A 27,915-nucleotide genomic window follows, 5' to 3' on the forward strand; every position below is an offset into this window, starting at 1 on the left:
GAGAGGCAGAGCCTGTCCTCCCTCCCAGAGACCTTACTTCATCTCAGAAACGGTCAATCTCAGTCCATCGCCACACTCTTTGCTTTGCTCTACACATTTGTTACCCTTGGGGATGCCAATTGTTGACCAGATGCAGAGGAAAAGAGGATTTTCCTGCCTCCTTCTCAGCTGCAATTGCTTTCCTAAGAGCCAAGGTCATTGGCAGGCCAGAGTCCACTGAGGTGGGAAGGAAGGGTCTTATAACAGACCCAAGCGCTGCTTAGGGTCCCCCTGCCACAGCAGTCCCTGTTCTGCATCTCAGCATCATTCATGAGGGAAGTAGGCCAGGCCCTGGACCATGCAACCCCACTCTCTTCTGTCCAGTCCTGCACTGCCCTCCTCTTGCCTTTGTTCCCATCACATCAGCTGGGCATCGAAACCCCATACCAGGGCTGCTGGATGACTAAGGACAGAAAGAGCCGGGCAATGGACAAAGGCAGTCCAAGAATAGAATCCATCCACTGTGACTTCCATCGCCCCGGGTAGGACTCTTGTTAGCACAGCAGCAGTCCCGAGGAAGTGCCCTAAAAGAAGGGAGAATTCCTTTCAGAATTAGAAACTGAGCCTCAGGCCAATGACTTGTCCCTAAAAGCTCAGGCGGGCCCTTCCCCTAGCGGGCCAGCAGGTGGCACCACTATCAGCACTTTCAAAACCAAAACTGAATTAAACTGAAAACAGATTTTTTTTGTTTATGCAAATAGTTCATTCTCTACAACATTCCTCCGGGAAGGGTTTCCCCCACCTCCCACTCCACCGTCATCCCATCCGCTCCCTCCTCTGCATGACCGTCCTCTGCCTCAACACAGTGGATGAAGACGCTTTCGGGAGAGTGCAGGAGACCCAAACCGACCTTGAGATATGTGAGTAATGAGGGGGACCAAGGAGGGAGGGAGAAGCCACAGAGGAGAACCCGAGCTTGGGAGACACCACTGCTCCCCACTGTGTTCAGGGAGAGGGACACACTGTCCCCTCCCCACACACCTTACCTGTTCCAAGGAGCACACACATGCACACACCCCGCTCTCCCCTCGAGGACAAAAGGAGACCTTAAACCCCATGAGGTGATGGCCACATTCCTTTCCTCATCCCAGCACAGGATCAGTGAGATGGGGGAACCCACTCTGCTCAGGGGGGGTGTCTTCTGTAGGTCACCCCATATTTTATGGAGGTTTCTGTCAGAGGCCTTTAAGGGTCCTTTGCGAGCCCTTTTGGAGGCCATGACTAGTCCCATTCCGGGAAGGGGAGGGGAGCGATGGGAGGGAGGTGAAGGACAGTGATGACCTCTGGACTGGACGCTGCCCCGGGGAGGAGAACCCAGTGCAAGCACTGCAGACGCATCCCTTACCCCACCTCCTCCCCCTGGAACATTTGGTGAGATCTAGAATGGTCAGAGGGAAAACGTCTGCAATGTGATCATTTCATCCACTGCCCCCGCCACTGCCCAAACAGCAAAGGTGCCCACCTTCCAGCCCCACAGATACCCCCTTTCTTTTTGGCAGGTGGCTCTTATCCCTCCTGGTGCCAGTCCTGTTCTGCAGGGTGGAAGGCTCCATTCACCTGCCTCAGAAGCTCTTTGGGGAGGTGACTTCCCCTCTGTATCCCAAGCCTTACCCCAGCAACTTAGAGACAACCACTGTGATCACAGTCCCCACTGGATACAGGGTGAAGCTGACCTTCTGGCACTTTGACCTGGAGCCATCTGAGAGCTGCTTATATGACTATGTCAAGGTAGGGGGGCAGGCCGGGAAGGCAGTGAGACTGGGTGTGTCTGGGACCTGCGGACCCGTGTTCCCCACCCGAGGACACAACCCAGCCCCCAAAGAGCCAAAGGAGAAGCGCTGCGAGCCAGGTGATGCCAGGATGGGGTGCCCACTGTTTTTAGGGGTCCTCAGTGAGCACAGGATGGTATAGGCTCCACTCTCTGGACATATACTGTCTGCAGGAGTCAGAAAAACCTTCCCCATCTGCTGACTTGCTGGGAGTCTTGGGGAAACTGCAGTCTTGGGGAAACTGCAGTCCCTCTTTCGATGGAGAGTGTTGCTGTGGCTGTAGGTCACCTGCCTCAACAGGAGCAGAGGAACACAGGGAAGAGCGCGTGTGTGGAGGCAGCTCAAGCATAGCCTCCAGCGCGGACAATGGGCCCAGTCCCCTCACCTCATAACCAAGGACACCTTCCCAGCCCCAGCATTCTAGATCCAATAAAGATGAGTCTCCAGGCTCAAGTAGAGCCTACACCCCCCCCCCATTCCATTCCAACAGAGCCCCCAGAGGCTAAGGAATAACATAGAGGTGATGCATCTTCCTAGACCACAGTGCTTGGGAACTTGGGGGAGTTGGAGGGAAGGTTGGTGGCAGGGAGAGGGAGGAATGTGGTGGGGGGCAGGGGTCACTCATGCTTTTGAGGGGTGAGGAAAGAACCAAGGAGGCTGGGTGGTGCTTGCCACTGTCAAGGTGGTGGGACCCAGAGGCTCACCAGCTGCGTATATCAGGAGGCATGGCTGGATGTGAGTGGTTTGACCAAGTGAGTAACAGAAAATCAAGCAGACAGGTCCAGGCTCAAGGAATGAAGGATGATAAAGGATGGGTAGAGACAGCAAGGGCCCGGTGGAAGATGGGCACGGAGATGGTGGGCATGGAGAATGGTCTGAATCAAGCTGGGGAACATAAAGCAGGGAAGGGGTGATGGACCACATACCAGATACATGCAGAGTTAGCCAAGAGGGGACCCAGGTGGACAGATGGAGTCACCAGGGGAAGTCTGCGGCAAGTAGGAGACAGATAGGTCGGAGGCCATCCCAGCAGTGGGCCACGGAGGAAGTTCACTGACTGCCCTCATGGGATAAGACTCAACAGATCTTCCTCCGACCCCATGTTCTTCCTCCACCAGATCTCTGCTGATAAGAAAACCCTGGGGAGGTTCTGTGGGCAACTGGGTTCTCCACTGGGCAACCCTCCAGGAGAAAAAGAGTTTATCTCCCAAGGGAGCAAGATGCTGCTGACCTTCCACACAGACTTCTCCAATGAGGAGAATGGCACCATTATGTTCTACAAGGGCTTCCTGGCCTACTACCAAGCTGTGGGTGAGTGGCCCCCAGGAGCCCTTTGATCTGGGCTCAGTTATTCTGAGTAAGGGCTAGAAAGGGGAATCTCGAAGCCAAAAAAGCAAGAAGCCTGCCCTTCCCTGTTTTTCCCCTCAACAGTCTTTTCCAGAAGAGGCCTGTCAGCAGGGACTCTGTCCTCCTGCAATGTCCAAAAAGTAGCAGAGGTCCAGGTGGCCAGGAGCTAACTTCACTCTAGGCCTCCGCTGAGTGACCTCACTGAGACCAGTACCACAGCAGATGTCCCCTCACAGGAATATCACCCTTTTTTCTGGACTCTCTTCCAGACCTTGATGAATGTGCTTCCCAGAGCAACTCACTAGAGGAGAGTCTTCATCCCCAGTGCCAGCACCTGTGTCACAACTACATCGGCGGCTACTTCTGTTCCTGCCGTCCAGGCTATGAGCTCCAGAAGGATAATCATTCGTGCCAGGGTGAGGTCAAGTGGTGTGGGAGGGAGACGGGGCTTGCTGGCCAGCTGGGAGTCTCCCCATAATGCCCTCCCTGCTCTGCTCTCTCAGCCGAGTGCAGCAATGAGCTGTACACAGAGCCATCGGGCTACATCTCCAGCCTGGAGTACCCCCAGCCCTACCCTGCTGACCTGCGCTGCAACTACAGCATCCGAGTGGAGCGGGGCCTCACCCTTCACCTCAAGTTCTTAGAGCCTTTTGAAATCGATGACCACCAGCAAGTACACTGCCCCTATGACCAGCTGCAGGTACAGCCCTCTGCCCCTGCAAAGAGCCTCCCCTCCTTCCTTCCTCATGGGGGGTGACTCCTCTTGCCCCCACTTCCTGCTGGGTCCTCTGGCCAATCGAAATAGGAATGACCAGCCTCACAGGTGGGCTAAGCAAGTGTGCACACAACTGGAAGTGAGTCCCAAGATCCTTTTTCCTTCTGGTTGGAAAGTGCACCAAAAGGATTCCCAGCACCTACAACTCCAGTGGGAAAATGTCTGAATTGGAGAGTGACCTTCCCCCCTCCCCACCAGATCTATGCCAGTGGAAGGAACATCGGCGAGTTCTGTGGGAAGCAGAGGCCCACTGATCTTGACACCAGAAGCAATTCTGTGGACCTGCTGTTCTTCACGGACGAGTCGGGGGACAGCCGGGGCTGGAAGCTGCGCTACACCACTGAAAGTAAGGTTGCTGGGGACCTCCCTCACCAGCAGGGGGGTAGAATCAAGGGGAAGGGGAAGCAAGGACAAGTGGCTGATCTGGAAATTAACATGCCCTCTCATCTCCACAATAGTCATCAAGTGTCCCCAACCCAAGACCCTAGATGAGTTCACCATCATCCAGAACCTGCAGCCTCAGTACCAGTTCCGTGACTACTACATTGCCACCTGCAAACAAGGCTACCAGCTCATAGAGGTAAGAGGTCAGGGCTGAGGAGAGAGTAGGCCTAGCCTTCCAGTCATGCCGATGGGTAAGGCCCAGAACGACTAAAGCTCAGCCTCAAAGTTTGAGCTACAAGGGACACCGGGTCTACCAGCTCTCAAATTTGATTGCATGTTGGAAACAGAGTTTAAAAAAATACTGATGTCTGGATTCCCCACCAAAGACTGAGTCCATTGCCCTGGAGTGCAGCCTGGGCATCTGGATTACTGAAAGTTCCCCAGGTGAGCTTTAAGGTTAGCCAAGTGGTTTAGGAACTACTGTCCTCGTCCAATACCTCACTGTAGAAACAGGGACTGGAAAGGCAGGGGTGGAGATAGTGTGCAAAGAGGCACGCTCAACAGCACAGTGCTTGTGTACTGCAGATATGAGGACCCCAGTCCCCTGCCTCTTGCTCTAGGGTTCTTTCATGTACCTTGGTGGTCACCCCCTGGCCCACCATCTTGTTCTCAGTTTTGCAGACTTGGAAAGAATGTGGTTTTATCAATTGGTCAAACTCAAAAACGCTAGTAAACTAAAATGCTATTTGTGGTATATACAGATACAGATTTATAATACTGTATAGCTGAAACCTATAAAATGTTATAAACCAATGTTACTTTAAGGAAAAAAATTATAAATAAATAAATAAAACATTTGTAAAACATACAATTAAAGTCACACCCTGGCCAGGTATCTAGGACTTAACATCCCATCTTTTGTTGAACAAATCCACTCGGAAGATGGAATCAGAGAGATCTTTGGTCTAGCCTTCAGTAGTAGTTACTTCATTCAACAAATACTTTAGGAGTTTGCCAAGTGCTAGGCAGTGTTCTAGATGCAGGAGGTACAGCAAGAAGAAACACACATGTTCATTCAGCTCATTGCCCTGACAATAGGGTGTGTCACCCAGCCCAGTTAGCCAGCGGGATGGCTCTTCAGCCACTGGGATGCTTCCAGTTACATCGTGAGGACTGGGGTTCTGGCCCTGAAGACTCAAATGCTCTGCCAGTGTTACTACCCTGTTTCTAGAGCCTCCACCATCCTCACCTAAGTCATCATGAACATTCTAGAATATAAAGCAAGTAACACATCTTATCTCACATTGTCTATATTTCACTCAACAGACTTGTTCTCATACATCTCCTCATGCAGGCTTTTCCAGGGCTAATTCTCTGGGATGATGTTTGGTCCTAATAAGACATTCATACTCTCCGACCACATTTCATTTCAGAGGTGCCACGTTCTTGTCTCATTCCTGCCATCTACACAACCACAGCAGTGCTTGGCAGGCATCAACATCTCAAGCACCCTTGGAGGTGGCGAGGGCTGCACAGTATTTTAGGAAGGGACCTTGCCCTGGAGAAAAAGAAGTCTAGGAGGAAGGAAGCGATGCAGAACTAACCTGGCAAAGGGAGAGAAACACAGTTCTTCTCCAGAACACAGGCTTGCGTTTAGAGGCAGAAAACACACAGACCACCCTAGGGTTTTGTTTTTTTTTTTCAATTACAAATTGTGGGGTTCAACTGGACCTCAGTGGAAACCAGCAAGAATCCAGAGAAGGATCACTGGGTCTAACAATTAGCCCTCCCCTGACTGTTTGCTTTGTGGCTTAGTGCCGCCATCAGCTACGTAGGGCTGAGATGACTGGCTTGGGAGAAGGATTGGGGATGAATGGCAGAAAGGGAATGGCAGGAAGGGATCTGCCAGGTGTCTATGTGCTAATGGCACCCCAAATTTGCTCAAACAGGGGAACAAGGTGCTGCCCTCCTTCACAGCTGTCTGCCAGTATGATGGCACATGGCATCGTGCCATACCCAGATGCAAGAGTAAGTCAAGTCGCAACTCAGGTGTATCTGCCTCTGGGGACCTCCCACCCCCCAACCTTGGGGACCTTGCCTGAGAAAGTAAGAGGGGTTTGGGACTAAGCCTCTCTTCAAAGCCCCTCAAGTCAACCTGTCCTTTGAAACTTATAGCCCATCTCAGAGAGCAATCAGCCCTCATCTCAGGACTGACATGACCCCAGCAGGATTGGTGGGCTCTCCCGAAACTGGATTTCACACCATCCAGTCCATTCATCCTAAGTGCCCCCCACTGACCATATCTCCCTAAAGATCTCAGCCTCTGGGTGCATTCCTGGTCTGAGGGCGGACAACTCACATTCCTCCCCATCACGTACCAGCACAGTCATTCTCAATCCTCATACGGCCTTGTGTTCTTTCCAAGTCAAGAACTGTGGGCAGCCCCGACACCTGCCGAATGGGGCCTTCAATTACACCACCACAAAGGGGGTGAACACCTACCAGGCCAGTATCCAGTATTATTGCCATGAGCCATATTACAAGATGCAGACCAAAGATGGCAGCAGCGAGTCTGAGCGAGGTAGGTCTGAGCAAGGTAGGGTCCCACTGGTCAAGTAGCCACCATTAGCTCCAATCCCCCTACCCAGATGCAATAACTGATAAAATCTTCATAATTGCCTTCCAGTGTTTGGGTGAACTGTCACAAATAACATATAGCTAAGTATTCTGATTTTTTCACAGCATTAAAGCAAAGATATGCGTGGAGCCTCAACACTTTTGAGGTCCCATCCTTATCTATTTGAACCTTCCCCTTTGATCTTGTCTCTGTTGGTTCTGAATCTCACCCCTTCATGCCCAGCACACTCGGTGTTCATTGGCCTCTACCTGGTCCCCTCTCCCTTCAGGGGCATACACCTGCACAGCCCAGGGCCTTTGGAAGAATGAGCAGGCGGGAGAGAAGATTCCTCGGTGTTTGCCAGGTGAGTGGAGACCTCCAGGGCCTCCTCAGTGACTCGCACCCCTGCAGGAGCTCGGAAGAAACATGGCACAGAGAAGGAGACAAACAAGTGAGAGACACTCCAGATTGAAGTTGACAGTGGACATCAGGTGTAAGGAAAAAGGAGAGGGGATGGCCCAGGAGAAAGGGACAGGGGCCCAGGGAACCGTAGTCAGCCCTGACGTTGCAGCATCGTCACTAGCAGATGGGAAATCACGGAATAAAAAGAGCAAGGAAAACTCCAGGAAGAAACAAACCAGAACAAGGAGAAAAGGCTGACAACAGTCCAGAGAAGGGAGTAGGGAGTCGGGGGGGAGAAAGAGGACAGGGCACAGATCCGAAAAGAGGGCATGCCAGGGGAACTGCCTGACCATAGGAGGGATGCAGGTAGGCCTGCAGCTCACCTGTCCTTGCTTTCCCTGCCTCTCTCCTCCAGTGTGTGGAAAACCTGTCAACCCTGTGGAACAGAAGCAGCGCATCATTGGAGGGAAGGTAGCCGAGATGGGCAACTTCCCCTGGCAAGCATTCACCTCCATCTACGGGCGCGGGGGTGGAGCCCTGTTGGGCGACCGCTGGATCCTCACAGCTGCCCACACTCTCTACCCCAAGAACCATGACGGGGCAAACAATGCCTCTATAGATGTATTCCTGGGCCACATAAATGTTACGGACATCCAGAAACTGTCAAACCACCCTGTCCGCAGGGTCATTGTCCACCCAAACTACGTCCAGCATGACTCCCACAACTTTGATGCAGACATCGCCCTGCTGGAGCTGGAAAACAGTGTCACCCTGGGCCCCAACCTCCTCCCCATCTGCCTCCCCGACAACGAGAACTTCTATGACTCGGGTCTTATGGGCTATGTCAGCGGCTTTGGGATTATGAAGAATAGGCTAACTGATGACCTGAAGTTTGTCCATCTGCCTGTTGCAAGGAGACACATGTGTGAGAGATGGCTCCGGTATAAAAGAAGGACTGATGTGTTTTCTCAAAACATGTTCTGTGCTGGGGACCCGACTCTGAAGCAGGATGCTTGTCAGGGGGACAGCGGAGGGGTCTTTGCTGTGAGGGATGAGGAAACTGACCGCTGGGTGGCCACGGGGATCATCTCCTGGGGCATCGGGTGTGGCCATGGGTATGGTTTCTACACCAAAGTACTCAACTATGTGGATTGGATCAAGAAAGAGATTGAAGAGGAGGGCTGAGCCGACAAGTCACCAGGTCAGAATTCCAAGAAAAGTGTGTGAAAAAAAAACCCTGATCAGCTATTGATAACCACTGAGAATTCCTATTAAAATCACTGATGCAGAAAGACACTGTGTAAAATAAATTCTCTTTTCTATAGTCCCATCCACATTCTTCCCTTGCAACAACCCAAAGAGTACATTTCCTTTGTTAAAAAAAAATGAAATTCAACTGAGTAAATTTTAGAGAGCATATTGATTTCATTAATTTGGGCAAAAAGGAAGGCACTCCAAAGAACTATACTAAATAGAAGGCTTTTAAAGGCAGAAAAGGGGTAGGGGAAAGAATTTTCTAGCAAAGAGTGGATTATTTCAGGTAAGGTCACCTGGCTTTGGGGAATGGCAGGGTTCTGTCATCCAAGTCACCTCACAAGCTCTGACCAGAAAATCCCAGGTTGACTAATTTTAAGGTTCCATTCCTGAGGGAGATTAAAACCGTGATTAAGGTAGGTGTTAAATCTCAGTTTGGTGATGTGGACTTAGCACAAGGGACTCCATTTTGTGCCTATTGTCTCTTTTTTCAACACCTTCCTTTATGCAGAGGGTCTAGTTCATAATCTCACATTATCATTGTCCTTTTTGATTTTGATACTATTGGATAATTGAATAAACTCTTTACAAATAAAATGTTGTGAGACCTTCCAGAGTGGAAAATGAGTTAACATGGTATTTAATCAATATAAATATTTTATAAGGTCATTGCAATCTTATGATTTACAATAAATGTATATTTGGTCATTCAGATGATCAAAATATATGCTTTCATATGTATTTGGTCTTCTCCGTGGTCCCTGTTTCACAGCTCCCAAAACCCTTGGAATTTCCTCAGCTATAAGAGCATCTTTCAGTGTAATATTTGATCTCTGAACTTCAGTTCCCAATTCTGGGTTTATGTTAATGAAGTGACTCTTGGAAAGTACCTTGGAATGGCTGAAAGTACCTTGGAATGTCAGGGGAACCAATGTTGAACTGGAGGACTGGAATTTTCAGTCCTATTCCCTGATTTCTGATAGGGGAGGGGTGTTGGAGGTTGAATCAATCACCAATGACCCGTTTTGTAATCAACCACGCCTATATAATGAAGCCTCCATAAAACCCAAAAAGGAGGATGTTCCGAGAACTTCCAGGTTGGGGAACCAGAATGTTTCCCATGTGCCACCATACTGGGCCCCAAGTCTGCAGGCTCAGAAGCTCCTTTGTTCAGGACCTTGCCCTATCTATCTCTTCATCTGGCTGTTGATTCAATGTCCTTTGTCATAAACCAATAACATAGAAAGTAGATGGGTATCCTGAGTCTTGTGAGTCACTCCAGCAAATTAATTGAACCCAAGGAGGGGTTTGGGGACCTCTGACTTATTGGCAGGAAACAATTTGGACTTGAGATAACAATCTGAAGTGGGACAGCCTTGGGACCCTGAGCCCTTGACCTGTGGAATCTGATGCTGTCTCCAGGTAGATAGTGGCGGAATTGAGTGGCATGGTAGGACACCCTGCTGGCATGGGACAGTAGTCTGGTGAGGTGGGGCACCTACCCACAAATGTTGGAGTTGGTTCCAAACCACGTAGTCATGTTTAAAATATTTACTTGGTCTCCCTGGTGGCCTAGGGTTTAAGTCTCAGCCCTGCCACCATGAAGGCCTGAGTTTCATCCCCAGCCAGAGAGCTAACCCGCATATGGCACAGCAGACCTCTCCCGTTTCATTCACTGCTCCCCTCAGCAGTGTATTTCAGCCAGTCTGCCTATTCTGCTCCCCGCTTTGTTTCTGGTGACTCTTCTCACCCCCTGCATCTCTAGCTTGCAAAATAAATAAAAATCTTACAATAAAGGAATAGTTCTTTTAAAAAAAATCAAAATATTTACTTGGGAATACAAGAAGAACAATTAAATGTATGCACACATTTACAATTAGCATCATGGATAACAGCTTATTTCTATATTTTGTTCTGTTTGTTCAAGATGAAGAAACTCCTGCTTTTGCCATCTAGAGAGTGACAAATACAGCAACATTTTTTCCCCACAGTTCTAAATATTCCTTAAGAGAGAAGTGAAATGAAATTTGTGTTTCCATGTTGAATCATGAAAACTATTTCTAATTAAAAGATAATAAAATAGGGCCTCCCCGGTGGCGCAGCGGTTGAGCGCTGGGTTGCGAAGCTACCCGCGGCCTCTGCAGCGCCGGTTCGATCCCCGGCTGCTCCCCGGCCACCAGAGGAGGGTCCCACATGGCGCGCATACCTCTCCTGCCGCCCGCTGCTCCCCTCAGCAGCGTACTTCGGTCCTTCTGCCTGCTCTGCTCCCCGCTCTGGCTCTGGTGAATTCTCTCACCCTCCCGCGCTTCTGACTGTACCCAGTGCATGTATAAACAAAACAAACAAACAAATAAATAAAGCATGCCTCTATTAAAAAAAAAAAAAAAAAAAAAAAAAAAAAAGATAATAAAATAAAAAGATGCTAACAGGTAGGGAAAAAAATATTTTTTTCTTGTGAAGTTTTGTTTTTATCAGGTTATATAGGAGATGGGTTAGAAAACACCCCACTAGGGAAATGTGCATTCTAATCTTCCTGAGCGAGTTCTGGGAATGTTTTCTTCACTTGGCTCTGCCGCTCTTGCTGCCCCTAGTCCCTTCATGTCCACTGCTTCATGTTCACTGGCTGGTCCTGGAAATGAATTTCCTCTTTTACTTGGAGACACCCGTTTCCTGCCTCTTCCTGATGCTTCTTCTTAGGGGAAAGCTCTCCTCTTGGGAAGAAATCTGTGGCCAGCTGTCTATTCAGTATCACTGCTAACAAACTCCTTGTAAAAAGTTTTCTTTCTTGCATCTTACAAGAGACTGACTGGTGGCCCATGCCATTCTCCCAAGGAATCCCCAACGGGGGGGAGGGGTGTTTGTGTTTGCTTGTTTGTTTGTTTGTTTTCTTTTGGGGCCTTTCAAGCGTTTCTCCCCTGTTTTCTAGCTTCCTAGTAATCTCAGCAGCTTCCCCTTCTGCCTGAACCTTGCCCTCCCTTCAGTACACCCAGATTCTTTCATGGAATCTCTCCAGTCTCACAGAAGGACAACCGCTCCTCAACTTGTTCTCAAAGCCTCTCCCCAATTATGCTTATGGGTATATCAGAGAAGCAATCATTTCATGAGGCAACGCTGCATTGAAAAATGATATATAACAATAATAACTTGGATTCTCTAATATATATTTAAAGGTCAGAGAAGGACACAAAACTTGGAATAAGCACTAGAAGTATTTACAACAGAATGTTATGACATTATTGCCCAACCAACCACTCTAGACTTGTTTGAACAACTTTGTATAAACTAACATGGACAAGCCTGAACTCAGGAAGATCAGTTCAGACTTAAAAACTTCCTGAGTAAAGACAAGTTGTTAAATCCAAATGTATGTCCACAATCCCTTATCTGAAATCTTTGATAATCAAATACCTTTCAATAATCAAGATTTTAAGGATTTTGGAAATGTAATATACTATCTAACATGCAATGTCCTCAGCAAAGTCTTAAGGAGTCACCTTATAATAAAACAGATGAATAATTCTTCAGAAAAATGCTCAACTGTTCACAAAACGTGAAATAAAGACTCAAAACAACTCCCTGTCAGTTCAGATCAGGTTTTGCTTCTGACTTAACTTTCAATGCCAAACTTATAAAAATACTTTCAGTTTGTAAGAACAGCTTAGATTTCAGGATTGTGGCCTTAAATAGAAATGACAGGACTTTTTCTCAAAGTTTACACAAAAGTATGCATAAACAAGCAATGTGCATCATTTGAGGGAGCATGTTGGTTGCCATTTTTTTAATGGTTGGAAATGTTTGCAGAAAGAAGCACTTCCAGGACTCTACTGGGGAAGGAGATGGAAACCCTAAAAATGAAAACTAAACAAAAAAAGGGGAATTACATTATTTCTAAATTTCCTAGCAATGTAAGATTTCCTGGCAAATGTAAGAGCCCCTAATCTTTATAGTCACCAAAAGCAACCTCAGCCAGAGTCCACTAACTGCCATTATCTTCCTAGTTTCAAGTCCCTGGGGTGTCTGAACCCCACCAGGAGACTGCTTGGAGCCAGAAATAGGGGCTGAGCCTCCAATGAGCTGAGCTGAGCTGAGCTGAGCTGAACTGTCTGCTGATCTCCCAGGCACACCCCAGCTGGAGATATTTCCCCAGTATGGTCATGCTATAAAAGTTACGATAATGAAAGCTAAACACACCAGGAAGAGTAAAGGAGTTGCATTTATTTTGTTTTTTCAATAAAGACTCTATACAAACTGTTAAGAAGGCAACTGACAACAGTTATTTGGTAGAATATAAAAGCAAGCACTGCTATAGACAAGGGAGGAACAGCTGAGTTCATCCAAAGGCGAAATTGCTTTGATAAATCTAAGTGTTATGAGTGCAGGGGAAGTGGACACTTAAGTTACACTTATCTTAAAAGTATGCTTGGAGAAATGAAACTGCAAAGAAGAAAGAAAAAGAAAAAAAATTCCTGAACCAGAAGAAGCAGTTGAAGAAGTAAAAGAAAGTGATGATTAAGAGGAAGATCCTGCTGCTGACAGGCTTCATCAGACACTAGTTTTCAGAAAGTCAGAATGGAAAAACAAAATAAACCCACTTTCGATAGTTCAAGATGCCCAAGGACAAAGGAAAGTACATATTCAGCGATGAGGAAATAACTTAGTGATTAAAATTATATTTATTCTGTAAATATCATTTTTAACATTTTTAATCATAAAACACAAACTTCAGTCGGGACTAAAGATTACTTTAGGATTTTGACTAAGCCTCAGACTAAGTATAAAAATACTTAGTATTTTTATAGTATCAAATAGTTTTTACTATAAAAAAATTCAGAATTGAAAAAATAATTTTAAAGTGTCATATTTCTTTCTTGTCTCAGCAGAGTAATAAAAAAAATCAAGATTTGCTAATCATTAATCTTGAAAACAGTTCATTTGACTAGGGAAGAAAATGCAATCATAGGAATGCAGTTGCCATCTTGAAGCAGCAATGAGAGTGTCCCTCCCTGCCTTGGAGCCATCCTTCCCCTCCCCTAAGTTTAACAAACCTTGATTTATGCCTTTAAGATCTTGCTTTTTCCTTGCATACTGAGGACAGAAGGCCTTGCTGCAAAGGAGCTTCAAAACAAAGACAAGGATGAAATCTTGCAAAAATAGCTTCAGAATTGTACACACATACACACACACACACACACACACACCATGTTTGTGTAGTGAAGACTGGTATGCTGGCCCCTAGCCCACTCCCCCTTTTCATTCCTCTGTGACTCCAGTTAAATACCCCTCCAACCCCTCCTCAACAACCCCCCACACACCCTTCCCCTCTCTGCTAGTGAGCAGGACCGTAATCTTTCAGGCTCTAGTCTAGTAGCCTCCTCATTTGTCAACAAATAAAAGAAACTGCTTCCTTTCTCCTCAAAACTCTGTTCTTCTAATGGCAAAGGGGAACTGAAATCAGAAATTACAGAATTCTGGTATCAATCTCAAGAAAATACATATTAAAATGATGTGTTTATGAAGTTCTTTATAAAAGTTTATTCACATCTAATTGGTTTATGTGAGAACTCAAAGTAAATTTCATCTTTAAAATAAAAACTTTATAAAGACTGCAAAAGTTGAATAATCTATTTTTATTAAATACTAATAAAATGTTTAAGAGAATTTTGTCTTTGAAAGAAGAGTAAACAGGGCCTCCCCGGTGGCGCAGCAGTTGAGCACTGGGTTGAGATGCTGCCCGCAGCCTCTGCAGCACCGATTCAACCCCCGGCCGCTGGGGCGAGGGTCCCACATGGCGCAGTAGGCCTTTTCTGCCGCCCGCTGCTCCCCTCAGCAGTGTACTTCATCAGTCTGCCTGTTCTGCTCTCCGCTCTGGTGAATTCTCTCACCCTCCCACGCTTCTGGCTGTACCCAGTGCTGGTATAAATAAATAAATAAATCTTTAAAAAAGAAAGAAAGAAAGAAGAGTAAATACCTGAGGTGATAGATGTGTTAATTAACTCATTGGGGAAATTGCTTCACCACAGATACGTATACAAATCATCATGATGTACGTGTTAAATATCTTAAATTTTTATTTCCAATCATACCCCAACAAAGCTGAAAAACAGTTTGTTTTTTTAATCTAAAAAATAGATTTGCAGAAAACATGAAGTTACATTTTCACAGAATATGTTTCTGACTCTTGGACTTACAAAAAAAGCAAATTTAGAGAGTCCCAAAATTTCTCTAACCCATTCCAGGCTGGTACAGTTTCCAGGAAGTTCCTTCCCATCACCTAAGTCTTCCGGGCCCCTGGGTACCATTTTTCCTCCCTTGCTGACACACCAATCCATTTTATTCTGACCAAAGAAATGCAACCAGTCACCTGCTTTTAACATCTTAGTCTATTTTAATAAAAGTTAATGCATTTAGTTATTTATTGAAGCTATTTATTGAAGCATTGCATTATAACACTGTAAATTTCAGGATCGAATCATTAAAATCAAGGTGTGTCGGGCCTCCCCTGTGGCGCAGCGGTTATGCGCCGGGTTGTGAGGCTGCCCGCTGCCTCTGCAGCGCCGGTTCGATCCCCGGCCACAGAGCGAGGGTCCCACATGGCGCGCAGACCTCTCCTGCCGCCCGCTGCTCCCCTCAGCAGTGTATCATCAGTCTGCCTGTTCTGTTCCCCGCTCTGGCTCTGGTGAAATCTCTCACCCTCCCGCGCTTCTGACTGTACCCAGTGCTTGTATAAATAAATAAATAAATAAATCTTAAAAAAAAAAAAAAATCAAGGTGTGTATATGCGACAGTAAGTTCACTACTGAAAGTCCTATCCTTCACGATACCATTGTCTCTTTTTTCCTGTTTGCCCACCCCTCTTTTCCCTTCCCTTCTGGCAGTCCAAAAGTTTTTTTTTGTTTGTTTTTTTGTTTTTATTTAGCTCATTCATCTCTTTGTTTTGTCTCTCCACATCTCACATGTGAGTGAAATCACATGGTGTTTTATTTCTCTCTCTGACATTTCATTACACATAAGATTCTCTAGGTCCATCCATGTTATAAATGGCAGGATTTCATCTTAAAGAGTTATTGTGTGTCTGTGTCTGTGTGTGTGTGTGTGTGTTGAAGTGAAGTCAATATATGTTGTTCCCATGTGTCTTGCAAGGCAGTTTGACTAACAGCCTTTCAGTCACAATAAATGAATTTTTAGTCTTTTAGGCTTTCAGGATGAACCTGTCCCAGTTCTGAAGTCTGATGATGATTCATCTAGAACCCCTCCCTGCCGCTCATCCCGGGAAATGATCTTGTAGTTGTTAACCATTAAAAACCATATCTCCAACCTCCTACTGTACAAGGCAGCAGGCTTCACCAAGGCCTCAGCCCATCAACAAAAGCAGAACCCAAATAGGCTGAAAATACCCTGTCAGCGATGGACTTCTCTCTTACTTGTGGGCTTCCAAGTTAGATTTCTCTTAATCGAGTTATAAAAAAAAAGAAAGAAAATGCCAGCATCATTGATCATGTTTCTTAATGTGTTTCCAATTCTCTTTTCTTCTCTAGATAAATCCCCCTTCTCACAACCAAATCACTGTAGCCCAGGGTACATTGTCAATTCCCTGGCACACAAAATGACAGGCAGTTGAGGGAGGTGGTTAGTAGGGATACAGCAAGGGATAACATGAGTGGCTCGAGTTGCTTGGTTCACCTGAAACCATCCTCCAAGAGGCTTTCTGTGGTAATTCCTGATTCTTCAGACCCTTCCGCTACGGTTGTGGCTACTTTGTCACGTGTTTGCCCTCCAGTCTAAGGTCAAATATTGACTTTCATTTTAACCCTTTGGTCTGTGGAAGAACAAAGTCCTTTTTTTAATGGACCCCAAATAAGCCACTTTTGTCTTCTAGTAAAAACTTTCCCCTGAAAACCATATGTCACATCAAACAGACTAACATCCTCTGCACTCTTACCCCTTACACCCAACACAGGCTTCACAAGACACCTTGTTAGGGCAACTGACACCCCAGAAGGCACTCCTGCCCTCTGCTGAAAAAAATACTAGTCTTTATGGTGTGGTCACTTTTCATCACTAGTCATTTTGGAAGGAGGTTGGGTATTGGTTTCTTTTTGTTGTTGTTTTTTTAATTTCTGGTTTTGAGGGGGAAAAAAATTGAAGGGACTTTCAGTTGCAACATCTTGGCATGGGGCTCAGCCCAGGAGAGACACTGTGGTCTGACCAACACCACCAGGAAAGCAGATGAGAGTCTGCTGGATTTCTTTTGTTTTTCTTTTTACTAAGTCGTAATATTGAATTATACACATGAGTAAGAAGAGAAAACTAATTTTCAAGTGACAAGTTGAAGCAATTTATGCCTCAAAAAGGTACAAATAAATATCTTAAAACAGTCATTCTCACTGATGTATGTGGGCTTCTTGGTGAGGTTCAGGCCTGTTTGGATTTCAAAAGCAGAATATGGTGCCTCGTGTTGATGTTGCTGCCAACTCACAGAAGTCAGCAAATCTCGAGTGGGAGAGAAGAGAAAGCTGAATTCCCTGTTTTTGTGATAATTAAGTATTAGTTGCTAGACGCCTGACCTTCCATAACACAAGAGCCCTTTCTGTGGTACTGAAGTTTTGATGCAGAAAAACCCAGTCAAAATAACCAGAACAGGTTTATAAACATGTTTTATTGTAAGTTAGTGGTAGACACATTCAGAATAATAAAGTAAATGGAACTTTGAACAGATAAAGGGATAACCAAAAAAATCAAGGATATGCCCAATAATAAATTTCAGAGTCAAGACTGTAACACCAGGCAAACATCAGGAAAGGGAATCCCCAAAGAAATAGTGCAAAACAGAAGGGCCCTTCCCATGTGTTACTCTCCATACTGGGTCTTCAGAGGAGGAACCCCATGGGTTAAGGCCACATTGAATCACCAACATAATGTCACCATCTAACACTACCTCAGCCAGGTAGCCCAAGAATCAAGTTCTATTGAAATCATATTCCCATGTCCTCTTTCAGTCCTGGTGGAAAAAATAGAAATATTGTGAGGAACGAAAAGCAATAGATTGGCCATCGCCTTTGGAGAGGTTGGTGGTACCTGTATAGATTAGTCTTCACTGGGGTTACTATTTTCCTGCATAGTCTTCCTTATCCAATCAATATAGTTCTTCACACGTGTGTAGAGCCCATAAGTCCCACACTCGGGGCCCCAGGACACCAGACCAGCTACATAGAATTTGGGGTCCTCTGTTTTGGGATCCTGTAGAGCAAAGGCACCACCACTGTCCCCTTGACAGCTGTCAACACCCTGCTCTCCTCCAGCACAGATCATGTTCTCAGTGAAAACGTAGCTCTTTGTATCCCTCTTCGGGTCACTGATCTTCACCTCCTGGCACTTTGATAAGGGAGCTATGGGTAACTTTGCCCCCATGAGTCGATAAACATGATCTCTATCCTTTGTTCGGCCCCAGCCTGAGATCAGTCCAAGCTCTCCCACTGAGGCGTCATAATCTGAGGAAGGGCCTGGTAAGCAGATAGGGGAGACCTTGGGTCCCATTTTCACTGGGTCTTTCAATCGTATCAGTGCAATGTCATTGTCAAAATTCTTCCGTATTTCCTCAGAACTCTTGACTTTCCAGCCCGGATGAATAATCACACGCTCAGCCATGAGCATCTGGGCGTTTTCCAGATCTTTAAGAACCACTGAGGTGGACCCAGCATACATTGTTGGTTCATGGTTTCCCTCCACCACATGGGCAGCTGTCAGCACCCAGGACTCATCAATGAGAGCCCCACCACCCTTCGGGTTTTTGAAAAAGACTTGCCAGGGAAAACTTTCAATTGTTGTCCGGGACCCTCCAAATATCCTCTGTGTTCCAACAAAGGGCTTACTGGGGACACCACAGACTAGGAAGGAACAAGAACAAGGTGGGGGGACAGGAAATAGATTAGTGGCCTCCTACAAACCACTCAAAAGCTGCTGGGCCTCTGAGTTCTCTAGCACAATATAGTCAACCTTTCATTTGGTCACCCTTCTCAGTACCTGACTCACTCTGAGTGAGTAAAGACCAAACTTGCCGCTGGGATAATGCCACAAGGAGGCTCATGGGAGAAGCCGGTTACACCGAGACATTGTGTATGGGTTGCTGAGTCAAAGGAGCCAGACCCTTACGCTGTGGACATCTTCACTACAGCCCCTCTAGATAGAGGCACCTCGGGCCCAGGCTCAGTGCTTGGGGCCAGCGGACCCACTGGGAGCCATTACTGGAGAACTCCTTTCTCCTACAGATGGGGGAGGCAAGCATTCCACCTGCCTTATCACCTTGCTCACTGATGTCCTGATGCTGCAGAGTTCCCCCAAGTAATTCTCAAGCCGGTTAAAGAAGTCACGGCCAAGGGAGGGTTCTCTCCTCTCATCTTTTATCTCGTCCCGTGGACTGGCTCCAGGGTTGATTGCTTTGCGAATATGCAGTATAACCAAAACTGAATTTGATCTAGGTTGGCCTACCTAAACCCCTCACTGGTCGGCCTGAATGGACGGTGAGTCAAGCACATTAGATTTTGCTCTCCAACAGACCTGGGTTCAAAGCCTACCCCTGACCTTTACTGCCTGCGAGCTTGTGCTCAATTACTCATCTATAAAATGGAACTAGTAATACCTCCCTCGTGGCGTTGTTGCAAGGACTCAAATGAGATAATAAATTCAATTCATTAGCTCAGTTCCTAGTTCTCAATAATGCTGTTAGTAACCAGGATTGGATTGTTATTACAATTCTGATTTCACCTGAGAGCTACTTCTGTGCAACTCTGATCTGCCTGCAACCTCCCATTTGTTTTATTCTTTTATTTTTTTATATTCTTGCCACACAGACTTTTATAATAACTAGGCTATTCATTTGTCTTGCTTTCTGAGTGTTGCCTCCTCATTTTCAACTTCTGGGGCCTGTGTCAGCCATTCCATCTCCATTAGCTAACCCAACTGGCTCTCCCATTTCCTGTCAGTTGGCTTGACTCAAGAGGATGAGGATTTTCCCCAGGGCCCTGGCAAGTCCATGACCGCAGCATTGTCTCTAGTTCACAGATTGTTTGCCCAAGAAGACTGCAGCCCTTTTCAGAAGGTGGTCCCACTCCCCTGCAGCTGTGGCTATGGTGTCCCCCCAGGCCTAAGCCCTGGTTACCTGGAACACATCGTGGCAGCTCTACTCCCAGCACCTCGTTCACCCAGCTCCCGTTGTTAGAGCAGCGGTACTCCCCTGCAACAGCACAAGGACACAGGACAGAGTCACCACCACATTGTTGCTCTTCCATCCCCCTTTCACTCAGATTTGAAGAGGGGATCAACTAGGGATCATCCTAGATGAAATCAACTAGGATTTTGATAACCTCCTCCAAACAATCCCTCTGGCTTTCTATCCTGTCCAGGGAGGGGAAGTGAAAGTTTCCAAAGCAGAAGAAAGAGGGTGAAGGTAGAGACTGGGAAAGCACTTCAAGTGGGAAAATAAATTAATTTAATTTGAGAACAATGAAATAGGACATGCTGTGTTTCATCTGGTCCTGCATCTAGTACTACTAAGGCCTCTCCATCAAGAAAGTCAGTCATCCAAATATGGTGACTTGCAGGCCTCCCGGGTGGCGCAAGGGGTTAAGCACCACACTATGAAGCAATCCGCAGCTTCTGCAACACGAGTTCAATCCCTGGCCAGGAAGCCACCCATATGGTGCAGCAGACCTCTCCTGACTCACCCGCGGCTCCCGTCAGCAGTGTATTTCAGTCAATCTGTCTGTTCTTTTCCCCACTCTGTCTCTGGTGAATCCTTTCACCCCCCACATCTCTGGCCTGTACCCAGCTCTTGTATGCATAAATAAATAAATCTTTAAAAAAAATATGGTGACTTGAGGCAGGAATCATTATCCCTGCAAGTCTACATTAACTAATTGGTCAAAAGCTGGATGGTCACATGAAATGGAAATTGTAGAGGGAATTCCTGCCATAGTTGTGGAGCTGATTTAGCTAACCTCAGTGATTCCCTATGGATGATCGTATAGAATCTATCCTGTGCTGAAATTTGTATCTCTAGACTAAGCCAAGAAGACGTACATAGTTGATTCCATCTCCTTCATTTCTCTCCAAATTCTCTCCAACACAAAAAGATAGTTCTGCTCATTCTCCAACATGCTCTCCTGCTCTTCTTGCTTTTCTCTAGTAAAGAAACCTACCACCGTCTTCATTTTCCATGTAGTAATATGGCTCCGAGCAGGTGTAGTGAATGACAGAACCAAATAAAGTATGTTCTGGATTTTCAACATGACCGTTTTCAATGGGATCAGGTAAGCCACAGTCCACAGCTACATGGGGAAGATGAGAGAAAGGTGGTTAGGACAGCCAATTCTTCCCAGAATTACTGGGCCAGTTCCACCCTCCAGTCACGTTCCTCACCCTGTCTCCTTCCCCACATCCCTAAGTGTACCTGGGGTGAATCTCCCCATGCTAGCCTCTCTGTGGCCTGCTCTTCAACTGGCAGCCCACTAAGTCCCACTAAGTCTTGCCAATTCAGAGAGGCCCTTGAGAGGCTCAGGAAGTACCTGGTTCTCAGCGGTTAGTGTCAGCCCCTGCAGAAACCAGGAGTGAACCCATAAGGTACTATGTACCCTACAAAATTCACAGCCCCTTTCTTTGGAAGAAACCTGCTATTCTGGCTGGGCTGAAATCAGATCAGGGCTGGGACTCCATGACCCGGCTTCCCTTCAAAACCCAAACTCACTTTCTCACCAGCCTAAGAGAAAACCAGGCATTTAAGTCTTAAATATGCTGATCTTTCAATTCCCTTTAGGAGGAAAAACAGGAATCCCATTTTAAATAGATACATACGTTGACATTTCAGTTTGGAATTACTCCACTTTCCATTGCTTTGGCAAGTAGAATAGAAGGATGTCATGCCAACACTTCCCTGGAGAATAATAGACATCTTATTAATTTATAAAGAGAGATACGGGAAACCCAAGTTAAAAATAAAATTGATCTCCAGTCTTGGATTAATGAGCCCTCACCACTAGAAGTTTGGGGACATTTTAGCAGAATGATCTAAATCACCCAGGAGCTGGGGCTAAATGACAACTTCACCCCGATGTGTCAGATCCCCTTCCCCAAAAAGACTAAAAACAAAAAGAACAGTCATTGTGGCACAGGGGTTAAAGTCTCAGTGCTATCAAACTGTCACCAGCCACTGCCCTGCTGCATGAGTTCAATCCCGGGCCAGGGAGCTGACCCACATGGCAATCTCCTGTTTTGTCTGCTGCTCCCCTCAGCAGGGTATTTCAATAGATCCACCTGTTCTGTTCCCCTCTCTGTCTCTGGTGAATCTCCCACACACACCTCACCCCCCCCCCAATACACCTCTCGCCTGTTCTTGTATAAATAAATAAATAAATAAATAAATAAATAAATAAATAAATAAATAAATGCAAGCCAATTTGGCCAAGGAGCTACATGATTCATAAAAAAGGACTAAGGACATTGAGCTGTTCTGTTTATGGAAACAGTGTTTTATCTTACTCAAACAAGAAATCTGGTAAGTGATTGGACAACTCCAGTTAGCTCTTACTGGCCTAGGATTACAAGAAAACCCAACAGTATTTTACCTCTACAACTTCAAACCCATCCAGACAGGTTATCTTCACTACATCTTTGAACACATACTTTTCTTTTTCTGGCTGCCAAGCAGAATTGGCATTGACTTCCTTAGGACAAGGAATTGCTGGAAAGGACAGAAAATTTTTTTACCAAATAGCTGGAGAACCTCTATTTTATAAACATCAATCTCACACTTTCTAAAAATATTCAGTCATCCAATATGAAGATGTTTAAAATAAAATGGCAAGCCTCCCTGGTGGCACAGTGGTTAAAGACAGCACTATCAAGCTATCACCAGCCACTGCAGCAAGAGTTCCAATACCCAGCTGGCCAGGGAGCAACCCACATGGCACAGCAGACCTCTCCTGCCTCGCCCGCTGCTCCTTTCAGTAATGTATTTCAGTAGATCTGCCTGTTTTGTTCCCCACTCTCTCTGGCGAATCCTCTCACACTCCACACTTTTGGCTTACACCCCAATTCTTGTATGCATAAATAAATCTTGAAAAAATAAATGAATAAATAAAATAAAATGGCATTGCCAACAAATGACTCTCAAGTTGTCTGCACTCACAGGCCCAGTTAAAGAATTCTTAGAGACTGAGGCATTTCTAGCAACTGCTGACAGGTTCATATCTTGCTGAGGAAGTGGGGTATCTCAGGATACCTATCCATACTACAGTCTACCCTCCCCAACAAAAGAGCAACTTCTAGGTTACTCACGATCTCCATAGTAACGAAGTTTCCAGCCCTTTTTTTGCCCTTTTTTGTCAGTTTGGAAGATGATTTTGACAGCATTACTGTTGGTTTCAATTTTTAGTGGTCCAGGGAATCTATTACCACAGTAAGGACCAAATTGTTGGTTTCCTGTAACAAACTGGAAAAAAAAAATGATAAAATTGGAAGAGAAAAAAATAAATCAATGAGGCAAAATGGAGGGGGAAAGTAAGCGAGGCAACAAAATTAATATAAAATAAGGAGGAACAAAAAAATGGACATAAAGATAATTTGTGTTCAAAGAGAAATCTTTCTGTGTGAGTTGGAAGGAAAATTAATCAATCTTCACGCACAAGTAAACTGTCAGGGCAGCGGCCCACTGAATCAGCAGGTTCCACATCAAAGTCTTCTCTCCGCACAGTCAACACCACTCGGAACCCTTCCTCCAACAGGATCTGATAATCACACCTTGAGTTCTCTGGGTATGTATTGGGGTAATTGGGACTTGTGATCTCCCCAGTCATTTCAGTGAATACATCCCCGCTGCAATTGACTAAGGAAGAAAAAGGAAAAAGGGGAATCAAATATAAGATCAAGCAAAGGAGTTTCCACCCTATCCTATGATTCCTCCTATGATCAGACACTCCTTGACAGGAGCCACATGCAAGGATCACACACTCACTTTACAATCAGTCGAGGAAGCCAAGGCCTGTGGGGTCTCCATCACATTGCTTATGAAAGAACTTTTCATGGTTATGAACAGCCCCAGGCAGACTTTTCACAGACATCTGTCCCTCTTGTCCATTAATTAACTTAATTCTGTAACCTCATCTTCCTCTACCCTGTGGATCCCTCAGCTTATGGGTACTAAGAATAGACGCCAAATCAAATCTGAGGCTAATCATTTGGAAGGGTAGACAATAGCCTAACTGAAGCCTCAAGTCATTCCAACTCCCCAGGAATATTCACCCCATTGATGCCAAGCTCACCTCCACAATTCTTCATATCATCATGGAGAAAGTATTCTGGGGGGCAGGAGCAGAAGAAACCACCAATGAAGTTATTGCAGAAGTGGCTACAAGGGACATCTGCAAAGTCTGTGCACTCATTTATATCTACAAAGAACAGGGAGAGATGGAGGTCAAGGACAAGGACAAAGACCTAAAGGAAGAATGAGGTTAAATCTAAAAGCTACCAGGCAAGAAACCATAGGAAAGTTATGTTATTTAAAAACCTTCAATGAATTATCTTTCAGGATGGTATTATTCTATATTATACTCCTGAAATATAATTACAGGGTTATGCCTTGTCATTGCACAACAATAAGGGGGTTCTCAATGCCAAAGACCCTTGACCTTTTTCACATACAGAGCATTTCGGCTCAAGAGACAACACTCAGCAAGCTAAATATGACAGGTCTTCTGCAGGGAGGACAATTAGTATATTTATTGTTTTATGTAATGTTGGCACTTTCGCCACATCTAAGCAATAATTTAGGTTTATGAGATGTTCTAGCTTCATTTTCACCTGGAGATAAGGTGTAGAAACACAGAATCTAAAGGTCTGTTTGCCGTCTACTGAATGGATTTGAATACCATACAATCCTTGTATGGGACTTATGATCTCCCCAATCACAAGTTATTTAACTTTCCTAGCCCTCACTTTCCTTATCTTTATGTGGAAATAATACTACCTACCTTGAGAGCTGAGGTGAAGACTATGTGAACATAGGTAAAATTCCTAATGCAGTGCCCAGTACATAGAGGTTCTCAATACAGTACTCTATTATTTTATATATAGCCATTATCATTATCATACTAAGATACAATCATGCGTTTGAAAGCCACAAAGGCATTCATGGAGGGACCCAAGCCAAGTCAGAACTTCATCACAAACAGAATCCTTGGTCACTGCATTCCTCAGTGTTCATCCCACACCCAACATTTTAGTTAGGCCACTCAGCGCATAGAGAAGAGAGAGTCTTACCTACTGCCACATAGTATGCAGCAAACCCAGTGAAACGCTCTTCATTGGAGAAGTCCGACTTAAAGATCACCTGGAGTTTGTTGGACAGGATTTGGAACTCTTCCACAATTGGGGAGTTGGGATTCTTGCTGGTCCTCTGTCCACAGAGGTTCCCTTCTACAATGCCTTCCGACTTTATCTAAGGGAAGAGTCAAAAAGAAACTAGGCAAAGGGTCCTAGTTTGGTATGGAGGTCAGAGAAAATAAAACATTTACCACTTAAGGACCATTTGATTCCAGTTCACTGTGTGCACATGGCACTGGCACCAATGTCCTTCTCATCCCACCACCCAGCCCTGGTCATCCATCCATCTCCTCTGGGGGCTTATTAGAAGGTACCTGCACCGAGTCATATGCGCAGTCCTCAGACAGCTCTATGTCCAGGTGGGTGAAGTAGAGATGGATCCCGTACCCTTCTGGAACTTCTATATCCCAAGTTTTCTCTACCTCATTGGGGTATGCCTGAGGATAGTTGGGAGACAGGATCTTCCCATGCATGGGGAAATCAGCATAAGACTGTGCCAACAGGGATAACAGGACAACACACCTGGAAAAAAGGGCAAGTGAAGAGGTAAGTGGCCCAACACCAGCAGGCGAGGGCAGAGCTCTGGCATTTGCCACCAGCAGAAGGGAGGGGGACGGAGGAAGCAGAAGGGCAGGCCCAGCAGGTGGAGGAGAATCTTAGGTCAGAACAACCCAAAACCAGTCTCAGATGTGAGCCATTTTCTCGAGAAAGTGGAGGGGGTGGAGCTCGTGCCCATCTCAGCAGACTTGGTCACTCACCACATCTCTGGCAATCTGTCCATCCCTGGCATGCAATGCGTCTCTTGGTCCTGGCTCTCTGCACCTCTGGACTTTGGAGCTAAGCTTGTCTAACAAACATAGGCACCTGTTTTGCTGGGAAGGGGTCACCCGGGGCTCAGTGTCACCTTCATAAGAATAGTACAAGTTAAACAGAGCCACGCAATGAATCATCAGCCCTGACACCTCTCCTCTCCCACCCACCCTGTTTCTATTGCAATTAATTTTGTAGACTAAAGTGAAATCCTATCTCCCATTGCTTCCCTGGACCCTCTCCCCGATGTTTTTCTTCCTTCCCTCACCCCCACCATGCCCCCATCCCCACCCTATCAGTCTGTCTCCTGCCCTCACCCAATTGCATCCCCATTTCTGCTCACCCTATGGTGACTGTCCCTTTAGGACATTTCTCCTTCTTTTTTAGACAATGGCCCCCTTTATCATGTCAAACCTGCTCCCTTTACTATCACTGCATGTACTTCCATTGACACTCCTGAAGAACAGTGATAGAGGAACGAGCTTGTTGCACTAGGGAAATGCAGTGACCTGGGGAGAAGAGGTCTGAGACAGGATGGAGTGGAGAAGGATAAAAAGGGGCAGCTGAATGGCAAGAAACCTCAAAGGAAAGGAAAGGTAGGCCCTCAATTACCTACATTAATACAAAATTCCCAATTTTGTATGAATTAATTCCCAATTACTTAAAAGATAAGATCTCTTCCCAAAGTTCCTTGAAAAGTCTTGCCAGATATGCTTCTAACCCTGAAAGCAGTGGGAGGTAATAGGGTGCGTGGAGGTGGACAGGGCACCCTAAGAGAAATGGGTTGTCTGCAGTCGATCTTCTCTGTGGTCTGCTCTTGCAGCCCCTTCATCTTTGCCCAAAACCTGGCTGTGTGGAGTTTTCTGCCTCCATCAAAGCTCTGCTCTTTGTATTTAAGTTTTTTACCTTCAGCAGCTGATGGGAACAAGTGGGTCAGTCCCCTCTGTTCTGCCAACGGGCATGCTGGGTGACCCTGGTGCCTCCCAGGGAGAACAGCACAGGGCCTGGACGCTCCCTCTGCAGGAACCTCCGGCGGCCTCCCTGCCTTGTTTCTGCTCATCTGATTCTCTACCCCAGGGTGCCGGTCTGAAATTCCCTGATCTAAACAAAGAGGGGGGCTGGGAGACCATGACAGGGTAATCAGCCTTGATCTTGGAGCTCCCCCTGCTTTTGAAACAAGAATTGCTTGCTTCTCTCAGGCCTGGGATTCCTCCATCAACGACAATGCCGGGCAAAAGGAGAAATGAGGAATTTCACAGATTGCTTAATGCTCTTTTCCAGCCAAGGGGTGTGTTCCAGTTTTCAGAGAAGTCAGGTGATTTGTGGGAAAAGGAGGGGATTAGTACTGTGGGAGAAAGCCAAACCCAGAAAGTTCAACCCTCCAGCCGAATGAATCATGGAGGAAGGCAGGTCATCTCTGCGCTAAAAGCAAATGTCAAGGTCAAGTAGTGACTTAGACCTATACCGAAGCTTTTTCCTCATCCTAAAATCCCTTCCACTTCTCCAAATATCTCAATTTTTGCCACCCATCAAGCCCTGTTTAGATACAACCCAGAGTCCCTTATCCATAAGCCTTACAGCCAGATATGTTCAAAATTCATTTTACAGACTTAGAAAAGATACAGCGAATACATGGACCCAATTTGTAAGTAACACCACCTCCTCTCCGGCCCCCTCGAGGGGCTGGGCTAACACTCCATTAGCAAACATTAACGTTTCTGCAGCTAAACATTGATTTTCACCATAAGTAGAACAACTAAAATAATAATTGAGCTACATATTCTATTTATGAATGACTCAGTTATAATTATACATTACTTCATATCAGTTCAGGTCAGGTTTTGCAGTTGAGTTTTGGCAGCGAACTTGAAAAAAAAAAAACTCTCTTCTCAGAGCCTTTTGGGAATTTTGAATTGTAGACAAGGGACCAGGACAGGGGGCCTATACAAATCCAGAAAGTCTTCCCCGATCTCCAGCTCTCCTTAAGGCTCCCTTATTTTGAAAAGGCTCCCTTAGTTTACGTATAACTAGGACTTTAGAAAGCTGCTAATTAAACTAGGATATGCCATTGATTGTAAGATGCATGGAGTGCTAACATGTGGGGATATTAGGGGGAAAGGATGTCCTGAGCTAATCCCCTGCAGGCT

The 27,915-nt window shown here is 45.9% G+C and overlaps 2 protein-coding genes and 1 pseudogene across 2 annotated transcripts; 2 read left to right on the forward strand and 1 right to left on the reverse strand.

The window, feature by feature from the left end:
• The first annotated feature begins 723 nt into the window (after nucleotides 1-723).
• On the forward strand, nucleotides 724-8,557 carry C1R (complement C1r). The gene is made up of 11 exons (XM_054696459.1): nucleotides 724-899; nucleotides 1,539-1,767; nucleotides 2,927-3,119; nucleotides 3,425-3,571; nucleotides 3,659-3,855; nucleotides 4,129-4,276; nucleotides 4,389-4,510; nucleotides 6,264-6,342; nucleotides 6,740-6,895; nucleotides 7,221-7,295; nucleotides 7,749-8,557. Coding segments are annotated over exons 1-11 (2,118 nt in total). The 5' UTR covers nucleotides 724-897; the 3' UTR covers nucleotides 8,519-8,557.
• Nucleotides 8,558-9,665: 1,108 nt separating this feature from the next.
• Nucleotides 9,666-13,252, forward strand: LOC119247047 (zinc finger CCHC-type and RNA-binding motif-containing protein 1-like; annotated as a pseudogene).
• A 3,977-nt stretch (nucleotides 13,253-17,229) lies between these two features.
• On the reverse strand, nucleotides 17,230-26,999 carry C1S (complement C1s). The gene is made up of 12 exons (XM_037514416.2): nucleotides 26,675-26,999; nucleotides 25,717-25,862; nucleotides 25,273-25,480; nucleotides 24,896-25,073; nucleotides 23,899-24,024; nucleotides 23,263-23,462; nucleotides 22,916-23,069; nucleotides 22,204-22,319; nucleotides 21,434-21,512; nucleotides 20,782-20,910; nucleotides 19,743-19,817; nucleotides 17,230-18,471 (listed from the first exon to the last, which is right to left on the reverse strand). Exons 2-12 carry the CDS (start codon nucleotides 25,746-25,748, stop codon nucleotides 17,672-17,674), a joined length of 2,097 nt encoding a protein of 698 aa, XP_037370313.1. The 5' UTR covers nucleotides 25,749-25,862; nucleotides 26,675-26,999; the 3' UTR covers nucleotides 17,230-17,671.
• Between the last annotated feature and the right edge of the window lie 916 nt (nucleotides 27,000-27,915).

Source organism: Talpa occidentalis, unplaced genomic scaffold, assembly GCF_014898055.3.
Source record: "Talpa occidentalis isolate TD23 unplaced genomic scaffold, MPIMG_talOcc4v2.1 talOcc4.16, whole genome shotgun sequence".
NCBI lineage: Eukaryota > Metazoa > Chordata > Mammalia > Eulipotyphla > Talpidae > Talpa > Talpa occidentalis.

Coding starts and splice junctions, on each gene's coding strand:
- C1R (XM_054696459.1), top strand. Junction 6,343..6,739: donor TGCCATACCCAGATGCAAGA/GTAAGTCAAGTC, acceptor GTTCTTTCCAAG/TCAAGAACTGTGGGCAGCCC. Junction 7,296..7,748: donor GATTCCTCGGTGTTTGCCAG/GTGAGTGGAGAC, acceptor TCTCTCCTCCAG/TGTGTGGAAAACCTGTCAAC.
- C1S (XM_037514416.2), bottom strand. CDS start 25,748: ATGCCAGGGATGGACAGATTGCCAGAGATGTG. Junction 23,463..23,898: donor TGATATGAAGAATTGTGGAG/GTGAGCTTGGCA, acceptor TTTCTTCCTTAG/TCAATTGCAGCGGGGATGTA. Junction 23,070..23,262: donor GCTGCCCTGACAGTTTACTT/GTGCGTGAAGAT, acceptor TTTTTTTTCCAG/TTTGTTACAGGAAACCAACA.